The 19396-nt window shown below is 36.4% G+C and overlaps 1 protein-coding gene across 4 annotated transcripts in view; it reads left to right on the top strand.

Moving 5' to 3' along the window:
* Window positions 1-1077: 1077 nt before the first annotated feature.
* AGGF1 (angiogenic factor with G-patch and FHA domains 1) overlaps window positions 1078-19396 on the top strand; it is a 58205-nt gene continuing 39886 nt past the window's right edge. For all 4 annotated transcript variants that reach the window (XR_004381492.1, XM_032848033.1, XM_032848027.1 and 1 more), the window contains exons 1-8: window positions 1078-1637; window positions 4331-4433; window positions 5572-5780; window positions 7151-7315; window positions 9724-9912; window positions 14479-14809; window positions 16729-16840; window positions 17811-17862. Coding sequence is in view for 3 of the 4 variants with exons in the window: in XM_032848033.1 (XP_032703924.1) it covers window positions 1428-1637; window positions 4331-4433; window positions 5572-5780; window positions 7151-7315; window positions 9724-9912; window positions 14479-14809; window positions 16729-16840; window positions 17811-17862 (1371 nt within the window). In the remaining variant the exon portion in view is untranslated. The remainder of the gene's footprint in view (window positions 1638-4330; window positions 4434-5571; window positions 5781-7150; window positions 7316-9723; window positions 9913-14478; window positions 14810-16728; window positions 16841-17810; window positions 17863-19396) is intronic.

Raw genomic sequence — 19396 nt, 5'->3', positions numbered from 1 at the left:
AAAGATGATTCAAGAGGCCCTCATCAGTTTAAAGCCTGGTGAACAAATGCCAGTTCCACACAGCTGAAATACCAAATAAATCCGCTGAACCAGAGCATTTTTTGCTTCTACTTTCACAGAATCTAGGTGTTTATTTTCCCACTGGGGATGATCCCCTCTTTACCTCAGACCTAATGAATCTGCTTTTATTTCCTGGGGGCCTAAACTCACCAAATCAACAGAAATGGTACATAAGCCGAGCATCAGAAAACTATGTTCTAGCCCTGATCTAGCATTATCTCTATAAATCTTGACAATATATTTTTGGATTTCAGTGTTCTCATCTACAGAGTGCTATAAAATGAAGAGCTGCAAAGTGAACTCTGCAAAAAGTGTGAAAACTTTTTGCTAGTAGGTGAAGGGGTACAAAATAGGACCCCTTCCCTCTCATGTGACACTTTGGCTTGTGGATTATCTCAAGCTTAAGTTGCTTTAGACTCTGAGGGCTCAAGAGAAACTTTTGTCCTCCCTCAAACACACAGAAGGCTCTAAATTGGGGTCTTTCCCAGAATAACTGTTAACACATAAATTTTATCTGAGTGAGCCATCTGTATGATAAGGCAAACATCTAATTACCAAACATCTGCTCATCTTATCGCAAAGTACATTCCTTTCATCTGAAGTCCCAAACTCATACTTCCTTTTTAGTTCAGAATGACATATATACCTCGTTGTGCCTATCTTTGGAATTTTCATGTCTATGTGTAGTTCCTCATACCTATGTATACTAACTTTTATTTTTCTCTGTTAATCTGTCTCGTAAATTTAATTCTTCGTGCAGCTAGAAGGACCTTGGAGGAGACAGGAATTCTTGCTCCCCGACACAGGCAAGTGCAAAAACCCAAGACCAGAGGCAGCGACCTTAAAACTACCCGCAAGGCTAGGCAGCCGCTTTCAGATAGACTCTTCAAGCGTGCTGTAACCTAGTGTTCAGGTAGAGAGACTGCGCATGTGTTATAAGGCCCTTCCCGGTATCCGTAGCTTCCCTTTAGGTTTTGGCCCCGCCCGCCACCAGAGCCCCTCGTTTCCGGGTCAGCCCAGGAGGCTTCCGAGTGTTTCTGCCTTCCGCTTCTCTGGGCCGACCATTTCTCTAACGTTTTTCCAGGTCTTTCGGTTGGTGGGGAAGGTAGTTGCCAATAAAGTTTCCCCGTTTGAAAGTCTGGCGGATTGGGCCGGGCGCATCCTCTGTCCCCTTGTTCATTGTCTTCAGTCTTTCTAGGCTACAGGCAAGGAGTCTCAAGGCGTCATGGCCAGGGGCCGGTCCGGCCCGGCCGGTCTGAGGCCAACTTTCGTTGCCCGCGCTCTCTTATGGCTTTTGGCCCCGCAGGCGTCCGCCTCAGCGTGAGCGCAGTCCCTCCGCGCCCACGGGCCGCCTTGTGCTGGACCCCATGGCCTCCGAAGCTCCGTCGCCTTCGTTGTCGCCGTCCTCACCTCCCTCCCCTGAGCCTGAACTGGCCCAGCTGAGGCGGAAAGTGGAGAAGTTGGAACGCGAGCTGCGGAGCTGCAAGCGGCAGGTGCGGGAGATCGAGAAGCTGCTTCATCACACGGAGCGCCTGTACCAGAGCGCAGAGAGCAACAACCAGGAGCTCCGCACCCAGGTGCGCGGTCCGCCCCCAGCCCGGCGCCCCATCCAGCCCAAGGGGAGGTCTCCGAAGCCTCTGATAGCTTCGGAAGGGCTCCGTGGCAGGGGCCGAGAACTGTTTTATAGAGATTCTGAAAGAAAGAAAAGTTCACTTGGATTATAATTCCAAGTACGTTTGAAGCTAGCCTAAGAGTTCGGGTTCCTCGGGTTTAGATAAGTGTGCGAGCTGCTCGTGGGAAGTGAACTTCATTACCTTACCCTTATCATTCTCACTTGAGACGTTCCTTTGGCATTAGGAATATATATATATATATTTGCCTTACTTTTGAGTTTGTTAAAGCTCTGGACTTAGAGCAGCATTCCATTTATTACACACTTGGTGTGTGAACTGATGCTCAGCCTTGGTTATCCATAAAATGAGAGTGCTAGTACCACGGAAGTGAAGGTTAAATCAGATTAAGCATGAACGGTTTTCGAGTTTTACGAACTGTTGAACATTATGCTTGTGTCAGGTTATTTTTCTGCTTGAGTTTTCTGGTGAAAGTAGGGCGCTCTGTCTTTGTTAGACACACTAATCAGTTAATTTCATATTCATAAAACGGAGTAAGGATTAGTATTTTTGTCACTTTTTTTTTTTAATTTTAAAAAGGAGCATAATATTTTTTTCCAGCTTGATTTGTTGGGCAGTTACACTCTTCCAACAAGTTATTTCCCTGTAATTATTCATGTAAATTGTTGTGTAGTCCTTTGTAATATATTGTAATATTTCCTAAAACTGCACATAAAGGTTGTATACTGAAAAATTGGCAAACTTTGTTATGCTTTGTTATCAAATGATCTATGAAAACAGCTGCTGAGATGTAGTGCATTGTGTCTGTTGTATAGATGTTTATATGATGTTATAGAAAATATTTCTTTACTCAATAACTAGTTCTTGAACTCTTACAATGAATGCACAAGGACTGTGCTAGGAGTCCTTGGCTAAACTATCATGAGGAAAGGCGAGCAAAATATTTACAATTCCTTTATAAAAGCCTTTTTATAATTCTATTTTTTTTTTAAGATTTTATTTACTTATTTGACAGAGAGTAAGAGAGCACAAGCAGGGGGAGTGGCAGAGGGAGAAGCAGACTCCCATTGAGCAGGGAGCCCAGTGCGAGACTAGATCCCAGGACCCTGGCATCATGTCCTGAGCCAAAGGCAGACAGTTAATGGACTGAGTCACCCAGGCGCCCCTCCAAATTTTTAATCTGAAGATCTAAAAGAGAGCATTATTGATAGTCTTTGAGGAGCCAGCATTTTTTTATTAGTGTGAATTTGATAGTGGTCTAATATAAAAATTGAAATGCATAAAAAGCCTTGACCCTACTGGAGATAGTAGTAACTGCTCTTTACCCTCTTCTTTGTGAGCCTCCTTTGGTGGTGGGTATAGGTTGGTTAACTGTCATCTCAGATCACTGAGTATTGTTTTACCTGGAGTGGTAAAAAGGTGGCTTGGGAATTGACGGTGAGCTGATAGAAAAACAGGTTTTGGACTCCAAAGAACTTTGGGCAAATTATTTTGTCTCTTCGGGTTTCTCATGTAAAATGGTGATTAGGGCTACTATTCTGTAAGAAGTTTGGAAGAGTTAGTGAGAGGTTATCCAGAGTACTGTTTAGTTCCTAGCATGTAGGGAGATACTAAATAAATCACCGAGTTTATAGTTATAGTGGTAGTAGCTAGAGCCAGGACTGGGGCAAGGCAATCAGTAACCTAGGGCAAAAAAATGTAAGGAGTACTCATTCTCTGGTACAGACCCTCTTGTGAGAAGCTGAGAATGAGTGTCTCCTTAAACTTTGTGCTCTAGGTGCCTTGCTTGCTTCACTCTAGTTTGAGCACTGGTGCTAATAGGATCTGATAACTAACGAAGTGCCTAAATAATCTGTATGTAGTCAGTCTTACCACCTTCCTTCTTTTAAGCTTTATGTGTCATTAACTATTTAAAAGCTTGGTTTTTGATTTACTTTCAGGCCTGTAGTAGACATTGTCTCACACCAAGATCTTTCTGAATGAAGGGTATTTGTGGTGTTGATCTTCATCTGCTTGTGGGTATTTCCACATTGTTGTTCTGGCCCTGGCATTCAGTGAGGCATAGGGAAGACAGATGCCCTTCTGAGGTAGTCACTTCTCTTCCCTTCCACTGCAGTTGTTTAGGCCTATGACTGCTGTCTTTTGTTTAAAGAAAAAAAAAGTGCATTAAAGCATACAAGTGAGTATTAATATATTTAAGTGAATAGGTAATTCCAGGTGGAGGACACTGAATGATACTAGATAATTTAATCTAATGAATTAGAATTAATGGTTTTTTAAACTAATTCTTTAGGAAGAACTGCAGATTAAAATTTTAGTATAAAACATTCTTACTGTTAGAAGTAAGGGACCGCTTTCACAAAGTCCTTTTAATTTAGTTCATCTAAATTCATTTTGGAAGGACTATTTTGAGGTTTAGCAAGAGAGTATAAGAAGAAAAATACTACTCTCTACAAATGTGAAAGGTGAAAGAAAGAAGATTACACTATTTTTAATTTTTCTGAAAAGGAAACAAGCTACTTTGGTACTTCTCTAAAACTTCAACCAAGAAAAATAATTATTGTAATTTCAGGAGAATGGTGTGTATATTATTAGATTGCTAAATGATCTATTTTTCTAAAGGCCTTGTTTTCTTTTAGGTAGAAGAGCTCAGTAAAATACTCCATTGTGGGAGAAATGAAGACAATAAGAAGTCTGATGTAGAAGTACAAACAGAGAACCATCCTGCTTGGTCAATCTCAGGTATTCGACTTATAGTGAAGATATCTTAGTGCTGTTACGTTCACATCATGATAAGGTGGAGTTTTCTTTAAACTTAAAATAGACCTACATCTAGATAAATCTGAGAACTGTTAACATTGACTTTTCATACGATTTGGTATTTTCAGATAATCTCTGTGTTCTTCTGGTGGGAAAATAGAAATGTCATTCTATAAATACATAATAATGCTAGTGTGTTTTGGGGGGCACATTACTGGAGTAATGTTTGCCATGCTCTCAACCATTTACTCATATCTGGCCTTGCTTGGACCAGGTACCTGTGTTTTCTTGTTGATGCATTCCACTTAGCATTATGTTCAGTGTCAATGTCTTAGGCCCTTATGGTAGTGATGAGCTCACGGCCATGACCTCATGAGTGGCATTGTGAGACAAAATAACTGAGCAACTGAGTTTTAAGAAATAGGGATCAGAAGAAATGATCTTCCCATTAAGTTTTGCCCTGTTTTAATCAGTATGTAATTTAAATTGTTAAACACAGCATTAGTATTAACATTACATATTTGTATGATACATTTTTTTAAAAGTCATCATGAGAGAAATATGACAGAAAAAAACCACTCTTGATCTTTATGTCCATTGTCATTTGGTAATGCAATAGTATTCAGGTAGTATGTGATTAGAAGTTAAGAGTTGCTCCTTTTTTTTTTTTTTTTTTTTGACAGAACACAAACTACCTGTTTTCATTTATATCCTTGCAATGGAAAATCCAAATCTACCATTTTTTTTGTGAATGAAATAGCTGGCAATATCCTACAACTAGCAGTATGTCCACAGTTGATAGGAATTTAAAACAAAACAAATGCAATCTAATCAAATCCACAATTAAAAGAAGTTTTCATTTTATTTTTTGTGAATAAATCTACCGATTTTTTAACTTTTAATTAACAGCTAGGGTACTGAAGATGATGTTAGGATCAAAGATAAATACTCTGCCAATTTATCTGCACCATCCATTTAATCTGTTAAATTGGATACAGTTGTGAAAATATGGTATGTTAGCATTGTGTGCTGTTTTATGTTCAGTGCTGGTAGTTTGGAATTAATTTCTCCTTATATACATTTTTCTAATATGATATCACCTAATTTACTTTTGCTACAGATTATTATTATCAGACATACTATAAGGATGTCAGTCTTCCAAATAAAGCGACTGAACTCTCAGTTCAGCAAGATCAGGATATCGAAGCTTCCACTTTTAATTCTGAAGATCAGTCACAAATAGAAAATGATGCTTACGCTGGTGCTGATATAACAGAACATGTTAAATGTGCAGAAGAGGACCATTTTGCCTCAAATTCAAATTCACAGGTAATAAGATGCTTAACATGAAACTCTTGATGCCCAAGACTGTCCTTTATTGTTATATAAAAAAAGAGACTTCTTTAGTCCATTACAATGTGTACAAGGCTTATAAACATCCTGTGTATAATGGTAGAGTGAATATTACAGTTTTTAGGAAAAAAATCAGAATTTATTAATAAGTATAATTGTTTTTCTACTCTGTTGTGTTCTAGAAATTAATGATGTATATAAACTAAAAGAATTTTTCACTGTATTTTCACTCAAACAAAAAATTTGGGCAAGAGCCACAGTATCACATTCATAGTAATTTTTTTTCAAGATTTTAATTTTTTTAGTAATCTCTCCATCCAGAATTGGGACTCAAACTCACAACCCCAAGATTAAGAGTCGCACATTCCACCAACTAAGCCAGCCTGGTGCCCCCATATTAAAATTTTTTTAATGCTTTATGTCAGATACCTTGCCACTGTTGCCTGAGTGTCATATAAAGTTATTTCTTTAATTTATTTGAACCAGGATCCCAGTAATTCCAGGATCCCAAGATCCAGTATAACTTCTTAGTGTGTGATATCTCACATTATCTATAGCTTTTTCCTCCATCTCTCTTTTTAAAGTTTTTTTCCCTTTGAACCTGTAATTATTCTTTTTTTTTCTAAAGATTTTATTTATTTATTTTGAGAGGGAGAGAGAGAGAGCACAAAGAAGGGCAAAGGGGCAGACGGAGAGGGAGAAGCAGACTCCCCAGTGAATAAGAAACCTGATGGGATCAATCCCAGGGTCCTGGGATCATGACCTGAGTCAAAGACAGATGCTTAACCAACTGAGTCACCCAGGGGCCCCTGAACCTGTAGTTATTCTTTTTCCTTTTCTTTCTTTCTTCTTTTTTTTTTTTTTTTAAGATTACATTACAGAGATCACAAGTAGGCAGAGAGGCAGGCAGAGAGAGGAGGAAGCAGGCTCCCCGCTGAGCAGAGAGCTGATGGGGGCCTCGATCCCAGGACCCTGAGACCATGACCTAAGCCAAAGGCAGAGGCTTTAACCCACTGAGCCACCCAGGCACCCCATCTGTAGTTATTCTTAAAGAATATTTCATGGTCTTTATTTTGTAGATAGCTATCTTATGGTGTCAGGTATCTGTTTTTGAGTAGTGGTCACACACTCACTTTTAATGTTTTCAAAACTAGGTTATAATTGAATTAAATACTAGTAACTATTTTTTAAAGTGAACCAAACTGCAATTGATAGCCATCTCTTTCCATTGCAGAAGTTGAAGTCTTGTTTAAAATTGTTTTAAGTGTATTTATTGTTTCTAATTCTGCTTTTAAAGTGATAAAAGGAAGTTTTTGTCTTACTTGACATGAATATGTCTTACCTAGGAGCCAGCATCTGTATTAGCAGCAGAAGATACATCCTTAGAAGGTTCTTCATTAGCTGAAAGTTTGAGAGCTGCAGCAGAAGCTGCTGTGTCTCAGACTGGATTTAGTTATGATGAGAACACTGGACTATATTTTGATCACAGCACTGGTTTCTATTATGATTCTGTAAGTATGTTGGGCTGTTTAATGTTGTACTTGCTGCTTGATATCAAGTATTAAACCCTAAACTGAATTAAGAAAGGCAGGAAACTGCATTGAAAAATTTTATTTGATTCAAAGGTATTTGACATGAGTAAAGAATTATAAAATAGCTTATGAAGCTATACTTCTGTGTTTTTAATTAAATAAGTTAATTGTGATTGTTATAGATTAATACTTGAGAAAGAGCTGGTCTTTTATATGTAATGTAACACAAAAATGTTACAACATTTATTAATAAAAATAGATTGTTAACTGCATTGTTATAAAGTGTTTAAGAACTTTAACAATAAGGAAGTGACATTGTTAATTCTAGGCTTGGTATGTGAGCTAAATTGTAAAAAAAAAAAATTGTTTCAAGTACTTAAGAATCCACTTGAGCTTCAGAGGAAGTCCTTTTTTTTGAATTCTCAGTAGCCTGTTTATTATTAGTTTAAAAGTTCTGTGCCATTTAGGCATTTCACTTCTAAAAAAATCAGTGTTAGGACTGAGAGCTAGAGAATTTGTGTGGAATAGACATGTAATGGACCACTTACTAGGACAGAACTTAAAAATAAAGTTCTTGATTTACAATTCTGTGTTATGGCTGTTGACATCTGGTACTTAACTGTATTTCATTCAGAATTTGATAACAATGGTGATGGAACTTACACACCTATATACCTCAGCTTCAGTGGTCTAGGCATGTGGTCTGGTCCTCAGAAATTATAGAATGTGGTACCCAAAAAGGAAGCAGATGTTCGGCATTCTGGTCACTGGAACTATTGTTAACTAATCTAGAGAACATAATGATAATACTAGGTACCTAAGTTAGAGAAAGGATTTCATTAGCTTGTTGGTTTGTACTTGGTATACTTTGTAAATCCCTCATTAAGAGAGGATTTTCTTTCAAAGGAGTATGCTAATTGACCATGCTAATTAATGTTTAAATTCTTATTACCAAAGAGACCAGCTATTACTTACTCGTTTTGAGGAAAATACAGAGTTTGCAAGTATATGATGTTAGTCTTCATCATTCTTCTACCTTCCTTTCTGTATCTTTCCTCCTCACATCTCTTCTATAAATGGTTAGTTACATTCTGTTGGTTTTATGTTTCAGTGAATTAGGGACTTCATTGTTTTGCCCTTTTTATTGTACTAGTTTTCATTTTATTGTAATTAAATAGTCTTTCTTAAATTTTTGAAAATGTGTTTTGGACTGAAAGAAGTAAGAGATAAAACAAGTTTGAGTTGTAAAAGTTTTATTATCACTGGTAATAAAGATTAGAAAGCTTCCACTCAGTTTTTTAGTTATGGAAAATTGAATTCTAAATATTTTTGTAAGATTGAATTCTAAATATTTTTGTAAGACATCTGCAAAGGGAATTAAAGACAATAAATTGCAGTAATATCAACAGTTAAAAAAATATTCATTCTAGGCAGTTTTAGTTGCTTAAACTTAGTATATCATAAGATAAACCCAGGTCTGATCTGACTGGATTTATGATGTATATAAAATATACACTGTTGAATTACATCTTGGTTAAAGAGTATGGGCCAGTAGCTAATAAGCAGAGATGATTACATAAATTTTTTATCCATAATTTGCCAAAATTCATTTCTACATGGTTCTTTTACTCATTTAATTACTTATAGTAGAATTAATTAAGGAAGACAGTTTATCAGTTTCTTTATATATAAAATGTATTTATGAGCTTAATTTTATTTTTGAATTTTTCTTCAGGGCTTTTAGTTATGAACGAGCAAATACTTGTTTTATGACACTGAGAGGAGGGTTGAATTCTCAATAACGTGTTTATTATTAGTTTCAAAGTTCTGTGGCTTTTAAGCATTTCACTTTAAAAAAAAATCGATCTTAGGACTGAGAACTAGGGAATTTGTGTAGAATCGGACATGTAATTTGGACCAGTTACTAGGACAGAACCTAAAAACAAATCATTATTGTGTAATCATAAGGATAAGGAGTGAATTACTTTTTATATGGCCAGCTTTTTCCGATGCATGCCTTAGTTTTCATGACTTCTAAAAGGTTTTTTAATATCATTTTCATTAATGTATTAGGTTGAACCATATGAAATTGCTATTTCTCTAAGTATGAAAATGGTAAAAATATTGGCAATTTCATTAGATTCAATTTAATATTTTAATGTATTCATTTTTCGTACTGGGAAAATTAGAACAAATAGTGAATGTAAAATATTTTTGCAACTTAGAAGCATTTTTCTTTCTGTCATCTTTACTCATTATCTTCAGAAAATAGAAGAGTTCTTAAAAGAAACATTGACCATTTTTTAATATATGTAGCATTTCTATTTATTTTTTTTAATTTTATTTTGTTGTACCTGACTAGAACTTATTTTTTTTTACTTTGAAAGGAAAATCAACTATATTATGATCCTTCCACTGGAATTTATTACTACTGTGATGTGGAAAGTGGTCGATATCAATTTCATTCTCGAGTTGATTTGCAACCTTATCAGACATGTGGCACAAAACAAAATAAGGAAAAAAAATTGAAGAAGAAAAGAAAGGATCCAGATTCTTCTGTAACAAATGAGGAAAAGGTAATGTCTTCATAATTTTTAAAAAGTTACTTAATGATGATGTAATTATGTCAAGGTTTTTGATGAAACTGAAAATTATCATTCAGTAACTTTGTATTTCAAACATATCCATTAAGATAAGATATCAGAATCTATCAACCAAGGAGCATTCACAGAGGGCAAAGATGGACTTTTTCCACAAATTCTTAGTCACTTAGAAGTAAAAGGAACTTCTTAAAGTTTGGAGGAGGTAGATTTAAGGCAGATAAAATACTCATGTATTTCATAGTTTGGAAGAAGAGCGGTCAGACCCTTAACCAATATGTTGATGTTTGGGTGCCAGGGTGAATCAGTTAAGGGTCTGCCTTTGAGTCGGGTCGTGATCATGGGGTCCTGGGATCAAGCTCTGCATCAGGCGCTCTGCTCAATGGGGAGTCTGCTTCTCCCTCTCCCTCTGTGCTCTCTGTCCCTCACTCGCTCTCTCAAATAAATAAAGTCTTTAAAAAATAAGTTGGTGTCATTGCACAATTCACAATAAAAGCACAGATTGTAACTAGATAAAGATAAAAGTTCTGCTTCTTAGTCATGTTGAGCAATTTCTTACCTATTATGTTAGCAAACATTAAATCAGTTGCTAGCAAATACGGGGTAGGTATGTGTTTATTAGAAATGGGAATTGACGTCTTTTTATTTATTTATTTTTTTAAGGGTTTATTTATTTTAGAGTGAGCGAGCAGCAGAAGGAGCAGAGGGGAGAAGAGAGAGTCCTCAAACAGACTCCCTGCATTGTGGGGAGCCCAGTGCAGGTCTTGATCCCACAACATTGAGATCATGACCTGGACCAAAACCAAAAGTTGGTCACTTAACTGAGCCATCCAGGTGCCCTTGGTGTCTTTTGGGAAAAAATTGGCCATTTGTATCAATAACCATAAAAATGTTAATATTTTTTAACTGGAAAATACCATTTTGGGTAATTTTTTTTTTAAATCCAAAGAAAGAAGAGTGTCTTTTGGCTCAGTCGATTGAATGTCTGACTCTTGGTGTCAGCTTAGGTCATGATCTTGGGATTGTGAGATCCAGTCCCATGTTGTGAGATCCAGCCCCAAGGGATTCTCTGTCTCCTTCTGCCCCGTTCCTTGTTCGTGTATATGCAAGCTTGTGCTTTCTCTCTCAAATAAGTAAAATCTTAAAAAAAAAAAATCCAAAGAAAGATGCCTTTGTGTAGTTATATAGCAATATTTTTAAGAACAAAAAAATTAAGAGTTCAAATAGCCTGCAAGATATTGGTTTAGAAAATGATAGTATGTTTAATTGAAAAACATTCTTGGGGCGCCTTGGTGGCTCAATGGGTTAAAGCCTCTGCCTTCGGCTCAGGTCATGATCTCAGGGTCCTGGGATTGAGCCCCACATCAGACTCCCTGCTTAGTAGGGAGCCTGCTTCCTCCTCTCTCTCTCTGCCTGCCTCTCTGCCTACTTGTGATCTCTGTCTGTCAAATAAATAAATAAAATCTTAAAAAAAAAAAAAAAGAAAAGAAAAAGCATTCTTTAGGCCTTAAAATGGTAATTTATAAAGACTGGGGGGCATTTAAAAAGTGCTTATGATGCAGGGTTAAATTTAAAGAAGGAAAACATAAAAAATGTTACCAGTGCTCTTATATAAGTGTATTCCCAGACAGATAAGGTTGGTGGTTTATATGCAGGAAAGGAGGCTTATTTGTTACATTGGCATTTTGTGAATTGTGGCAACTACTGGATACTTCGTTCTTGAAATTTCATCTCATGTTTTTCTTGTAACCAAAGACAAAAGTTTTTTTAACGTATAATACTAAAGTTCACATATGGAATTAGGTTTCTTTTGGATTTACTTTCTCTATTTGAGTTGTTTGTATTTCTCTTATTTTCACTGACGTACCTAGGAATAAAAGAGAATGTGACGAAATAGTGAAAATGATTTTTCTGTTTGCTTTCAAGACTTCTGTTTTAATGACTTAAACCTGTTGCTAGTAGTTGAACTTTTGGAAAAGATAGGTTGCGAAGGTACTTCTTTCAAGCAATGGAAAAGAACATAGAGGGTCCTTAAATGACTTTTCCTGACAAACGGGAGAATGAAATTTGAAAGTGTTTTGTGAGATTTTACTCCAGGTTTGTTCCCATAACTGCTCATCTTTACCATCCTTTTTTTAAAAATATGTGTTAGGATAGGTACTTACAAACAATCCTGTTGGGATTTTGAGAATTCCTCTAAGAGTCTAAAAGGTAGCTGTGAAACATAGGAGACCATTTAAGACATCCTCATCCCCCCCCCCTTTTTTTTTTATTAAGATACTCTCGAACCTCACTCTTTGCAACTGGAGGTATGTGGAAAGAGATTGGCATAAATAACTTGAAATATGCATATATGCTTCAATGGCCACATATAGGCTCCTTTCTTATCTCTTAATAAATGTTAATCTAACATTCTGGACTGGTAGATGGTTTTTAAGAAGTAGCACCTCTGACATTTTCATTCATTCCCACCCCACATGTGTTTTCCTCTCAGTAGTAATAATAAAATATAAAAGATTGGGAACTGCCTTTTTTTTTTTTTTAAAGTAGGGAAGTTTTTAATAGGGAAGTTTTTTATAGGGAAATTTTTGGCTATATTTGCAGTGGCTTTTAAAGCTCTCATAGTTTTTCAGTTTGTTGTCCTTCTTCTTGCCTCTGAGGAGTTTGTTTTGCTGGGAGTGTATATAGTTTATCATACTGTGAGTTAGTTTAGTTGGTCTCCAAACTGAATTTATGCTACTGTTAAAAATAAGTGTTTAAGATGCTCTCATATTTTATAAAATAAAAGAAGACCATATGAATGCACTTCATCATGTTACTTTAGGCAGAAAGAAAATTCAAAGTATGTTACAAACAAAGGAAAAAGGAAAATAACTGATTATTTTAAGTTTAAAATAATAGGTTTCATTTGTCATAAGGTTTGCCCACTCTACATGTATAATGAGTAATAAAAGGCTTATGTTCTAATTTGGAATTTTAGAATAAAAGAGATGTAACTAATTCATTTATACTTTAAATTGTTTTGTATAATCAGACCACCTCAATGAAAGTACTAAATTTTAGTGAATCTGTAGCTCTGCTACATTAGCTACATCTGGGCTTTTATTTTTTTTTTTTTTAAAGATTTATTTATTTGAAAGGGCACGCATCTCAGGGGAGAGGCAAAGGGAGGAGAGGCTGGGTGTGGAGCCCAACTTGGGACTCAATCTCACAGTCCGTGAGATCATGACCTGAGCCAAAACCAAGAGTTAGACACTTAACCGACTGACACACCACATGCCCCACATCTGGATCTTTAAATCACTCTTGTAATAAAGCTGTTTCTGGGGCGCTTGGGTGGCTCAATCATTAAGCATCTGCCTTCAGCTAGGATCATGGTCCCATGATCGAGCCCCGCATCGGGGTCCCTGCTCTGTGGGGAGACTGCTTCTCCCTCTCCCACTCCTCCTGCTTGTGTTCCCTTGCTCACTGTGTCTCTCTCTGTCAGATAAACAAATAAAATCTTAAAAAAGCTGATTCTGTATTTTATGTGTTTTGACTTGATTATTGGTTAAAAGTTCAAAAAGAAAATTTAGGGTAAATATATTTTCTAGGCCTGCACTACCCAGTAAAGGTAGTCAGCACTAGCCTCATACAGCTGTTGAGCACTTGAAATGAGGCTTGTCCTAATTATGGTGTTTTATAAGTATAAAGTACAGCATGCTCACTTTTGAAGACTGAAAGTCTTGAAGTACCAAAAAATCCATGTAAAATATTTCATTAATAGTATTATAATGATTAAATGTTATTTGTTATAATAAATGGTAATACTTTGTAAACATTGGATAGATAAAACGAATTTTACTGACTTTTACCTTTTTAATGTGATTACTAGGAAATTTTATTTTATTTATTTTATTTTTTTAAAGATTTTATTTATTTGTTGGACTGACAGAGATCACAAGTAGGCAGAGAGAGAGGAGGAAGCAGGCTCCCCGCTGAGCAGAGAGCCCGATGCAGGGCAGAGAGCCCGATGCAGGGCTCGATCCCAGGACCCTGCGATCATGACCTGAGTCAAAGGCAGAGGCTTTAACCCACTGAGCCACCCAGGCGCCCTGGTTGCTAGGAAATTGTAAAGTATATATATTTATGTGTGTGTATATGGCTTGCATTATATTTTGTTGGTTAGAAGTGGTCTAGGCTGTCACATCGTCCAAGGAATGTGTGATAAGGGCCTGGACTGGGATAGTTAGTGAATAGATACGGAGAATTGGGATAAAGTATAAACAGTCCATAGCACTTGGGAATGGATTCCAAGTGGTAGTTAAGGGGATGTCAAAGATAACTATAAGATTTTTTATTTGGGTTATTAGAGGATGGTAATGTCATTAAGTAAGAAAGGGAACATGAGAGGAAGAGGGGCTTATAGGTAATAGCTATTGGTATTTCATATAAAATATTGTACATATATCTTCACTAATTCTTTGAAACATTTAGCATTAGAAGGTGGTCATGTTTAACCTGTTTTCTCCTGTTCCTACCTCCCTACCCGTGTCTTTCCAGGATTTGAATTCAGAAGATCAGAAAGCATCCAGTGTTGAACGTGTAAGCTGCAGTGAGGGAGAAGATTTTGCAAATGTGAAAAAGAAGGCCAAAGTAGACATTCATTACAAAAGTAGTCCTGCCAAATTTACTGTTCCAGTTAGCGGAAAGACTACAGACTCTTCTGTTAGTGAAAACATTTATAATTCGACGTCATTTAAAGATGAGAAAATCATGGAGACTGATAGTGAGCCAGAAGAAGGTGAAATTACAGACTCTCAGACAGAGGACAGTTATGATGAAGACATTACCAGTGAAGACAATGTAACTGCAGAAGATACTGAGGATGAAGGTGGGTAAATAACTATTGTTTAATTTTCTGTAAATAACCCAGTCTGGTCATGGTAAAAGAGCAACAGAGTTAAAAATGTTAGTAACTCTTATGTCTGCGAAAAATAAACTGTTTTAAACTGATTATTTTAATGACATTGTTGAAAATTATTTGAGCTACCAACAAAGTGGTCACCAGTACCATTATGATTATTTTTAAAGGGAAGAATTTGAATAAATTACTAATACTTGGACTTTAAAGTTTTATTGCATTGAATGGCCTAGTCAATGGAACAAAACCAAGTTACTTACATTCTAAAGTATATACTAAAGCTTTTTGATGGTTTAGGTATTTGTAGTCTGCTTTTGTAACTGAGGGGAAAAAGTAAATTACATGTAAAAAGTGTGGTCCAGGGGCGCCTGAGTGGCTCAGTCAGTTAAGCGTCTTCCTTAGGCTCAGGTCATGATCTCAGGGTCCTGGAATCAAGCCCTGCATTGTGCTTTCTGCTCAGCAGAGAGCCTGCTTCTCCCTTTCCCTCTGCTGCTCTCCCTGCTTGTGAGTGCACACTTGCACGCTTTCTCTCTCTGTCAAATAAATGAGTAGGAGCTTTAAAAAAAAGTGTAGTCCATGATTTAGCTACATAGATGCTATGGTAAATCTTACATTTAAAAAAAAAATTATTTTAGAGAAAGAGAAGGAAAAGGAGAGAGAGAATCTAGAGCAGATTCCACACTGAGTGTGGAGCCTGACACAATGCTCGATCTCCCGACTCTGAAATCATGACCTGGGCAGAAAACAAGAGTCAGACACTCAACTGGCTGTGCCACCTATGTGCCCCAAATCTTACATTTTTTTAACATGAGGTCATAAAGAGATACATTTTTTTTTTTAATTTTTAAAAGATTTTATTTATTTTTTGATGGACACAGTGAGAGAAGGAACACAAGCAGGGGGGGGGTGGGAGAGGGAGAAGCAGGCTTCCCACTGAGCAGGGAGCCCGATTCGGGGCTCAATCCCAGGACCCTGGATTATGACCTGAGCTAGAGACAGTTGCTTAATAGCCAAGCCACCCAGGTGCCCCGTAAAGACATACTTTTAAAGCCCAGGATATTACATTAGGTTTTATGAGCTTATTTTGTTCTTGATACAGTTTCTCTCACTTCTTTTTTTTTTTTTTTTTAAGTGGGACTCAGTTTTTCTAAGTTAATATAAAAATTCTTGATTAGGATATTTTCAAATTCTAGCACCTTAAAAAAGAGAAAGAATTGTTTATTTTGTAATTGTGATAGACCCTGAGTATCTTTAGGTTGATCACTTCAAATTGGTTAAGTGTTAAAATTTTATCAAGTATGTCATATAACAGAATTTAAGAAGTTGTTTCAAACAGAATTAAGATTTTGATCAATACATTTTTTTAAAGGAAACTTACATTTTTTTTTTAAAGACTATTTATTTTTGAGATAGAAGGAGAGTGAGAGAGAAAGCGCACAAGTAGGGGGAGCAGCAGGCAGAGGGAGAAGAAGACTCCATGCTGAGTAGGGAGGCTGATGCGGGGCTCAATCCCAGGACTCCAGGATCATGACCTGAGCCAAAGTCAGATGCTTACCCCACTGAGCCACTCAGTCACCCAGACCAATACATTTTTTTTTAATATTAAAAGATTTTTATTTATTTGAGTGAGAGAGAGAGAGCACGCGGTCGGGGGCATAAGGAAGAGCAGAGGGAGAGGGACAAGCCAACTCCATGCTCAGTGTGGAGTCCTGCACTTGACACTCCTGACTCTGACATTACAACCTAAGCCAAAATCAGGAGTTGGGTGCTAAACTGATTGAGCTACCCAGGCACTCAATACATTTTATTTTATGGATGCTTCCTATTCCTGCCTAGAAATTTTTTCCATAGCATTTGAATTAATACTTACACATTTCTTTCTTTAACAGATGAAGAAAAAATTTGGCCCCCATGTATTAGAGTAATTGTTATTAGATCACCAGTATTGCAGACAGGATCACTTTTTATCATTACAGCTGTAAACCCTGCTACAATTGGAAGGTAAAAATATTTCATGTTACTATGTTTGTGTATTTATCTTATTCCAGTGGATTATGTATTCCTCAAGCGGTTATCATAAAATGTTCATGGTACTTGTTGAATAGGCAAACACTGAATGACATCCATGTTCCTCCCTCTCCCACTCAGAAAATACTGTTCACACTTAATCTTTGCCACAGAAATTTTGTCATTTTCTTCCTCTTTGTACTGCTCTTTTTAGGTTTAAATTCATTAGTTAAATCCAGTGTTTGTCTAGTATTTAATCTCCTTTCTGTTTCTTTTACCCCTTTGTAATTCATAATCAGCTTGGTAGAGAGGTTTTAATCGTAAGTAGGATCATTTCATTACTTCCCAATGGGAAAGAGAAATCTATCCTTAATTCATATTCTGTACAATATCTTAGCTTTAAATTTTTGAGGAATAGTGTAGTCCTTTTACATATAGTAATAGACGTGGGAATGTAGTCAACGGATCTTAAATGATGTTAGTACAAAGGATATGCTGTCCTACTTGATGTTTATTATTTTAATTTTTTTATAAAGTTTTTTTTAATTTAGAGCGGGAGAGACAGCATATGAGTGTAGGGAGGGGCAGAGGGAGAGAATCTCAAGCAGACTCCACCCTGAGCATGGAGCCTGACCCAGGGTTCGATCTCCTGACCCAGGAGATCATGAGCTGATCTGAAACCAAGAGTTGCACTCTTAACTGACTGAGCCACTCAGGCACCTCTGGATGTTTATTATTAACATGGGGTAGATGTATCAAAAAGTAAAAGTAACCCTGGAACTTCTTTCAAACAGGAAATGAAGAGTAGGATTAAGGAAATGACTTAGTGTGATAGAGAGACTTGCATTTTAACATTATCTTTTAAAACAACGACGACAAAATCTTAAATATCATTTCTTTGTTAACTGTGTTTAATCTATATGTGGTTCAAAAATTATTAAAGACACTTTACTTAACTCTGCAGAGAAAAAGATATGGAGCATACTCTCCGAATCCCTGAAGTTGGTGTTAGTAAGGTAAGCTCTTTGATTTTTCCAATATAGAGCCCTAGATATGATTTTATAAACCCTCATTATGACAGAAAGCTTAAGAGCTTTTTTATTTAGTAGAAAGTTTAATAGTCCAGGTAGTAATGGATGAAAGCAATTCAGATTTCTTTATTCCACTGCTTGCAAGAATAATTCTTTATCAAAATTAGAGTAATCTAAATGATGTTTAATTTTTAACAGTCTAGAGCAGGAATAGAAATGTAGATTAAGTATTAAAGTAATAACCATTTAACAGATATTTAGACTGAAATAAATGTGCTTGATTTGGCAGTTCAAAAATGAATCAGACCTGGATTCAGGCTATTTTATTAGATGGTTACTTTTATTAGATGGTTATTTATTTATTTATTTTACATTTTCCTGCTTCAATTTTATTTATTTGTTTGTTTATTTATTTATTTATTTATTTTTATTAACATATAATGTATTATTAGCCCCAGGGGTACAGGTCTGTGAATTGCCAGGTTTACACATTTCACAGCACTCACCATAGCACATACCTTCCCCAATGTCCATAACCAACCACCCTCTCCCTCCCCTCCTCCCCCCGGCAACCCTCAGTTTGTTTTGTGAGATTAAGAGTCTCTTACAGTTTGTCTCCCTCCCGATCCTATATTAGATGGTTATTTTATTAGGTGGTTGAGTCTAGAGTATTTTACAACTCAAGAACTATGGTTTCAGGAAAAGGAATACTTGGGTTTTTAAAACAAACAGAGCAGAGTTGCTTGTAACTTTAGTTACAAGAAGAAAAACAAAAGGTTTTGCTACTGATACTCTTTATATTTAGTATTTATCTTTTTCTTTACTGTATTTTCTGTAGTTTTTCCCTCTCTTCTATGGTGGTTATCTTTTTCTGACCTTTCATCATCTCCATTTTGTTTCTATTTAATAGACTATAATATGGATTTAAGGTATACATTTTATGTGTTTTTTTTTCTTTTGGGAATGAAATCTGTTTTCCATTATAGTTTGAAAGTCCACTTATTTTTACTTTGTTTCAACTCATTCAGAAGGGAGAAAATTTTCATAATCTTAACTCGGACCAGATTATCCTGCTTTTTTACTTTGCTGTGACCCTTCTGCCTCCAAAGAAAACCCACTCTGATTTAAATAGCAATTCAGTCTAAAATATAGGTAGTTCTTCGGGCGCCTGGGTGGCTCAGTGGGTTGAGCTGCTGCCTTCAGCTCAGGTCATGATCCCGATGTCCTGGGATTGAGCCCCAAATCGGGCCCTCTGTTCAGCAGGGAGTCTGCTTCCCTCTCTCTTTCTCTCTCCCTGCCTCTGCCTGCTTGTGATCTGTCTCTGTCAAATAAATAAATAAAATCTTTAAAATAAAATAAAATATAGGTAGTTCTCTAGTGGCATTTCTGCTTTTTCTTTCTTTAAAACTAAGATATTCACTGATGGGGTAAATGGTTTGTTACTTTATGAAATCAGTTTGACTATGTATCACATATATCCAGGTAGGTGAAAAAAATAAAAAAACTTCTTTTAATATTT

The sequence above is a fragment of the Lontra canadensis genome, unplaced genomic scaffold, assembly GCF_010015895.1.
Source record: "Lontra canadensis isolate GAN:19392208 unplaced genomic scaffold, GSC_riverotter_1.0 scaffold4, whole genome shotgun sequence".
In the NCBI taxonomy this organism is placed as follows: Eukaryota; Metazoa; Chordata; class Mammalia; order Carnivora; family Mustelidae; genus Lontra; species Lontra canadensis.
The sequence above is the reverse complement of the archived record's forward strand: the minus strand, read 5'-3'. Positions and strand labels throughout refer to the sequence as shown.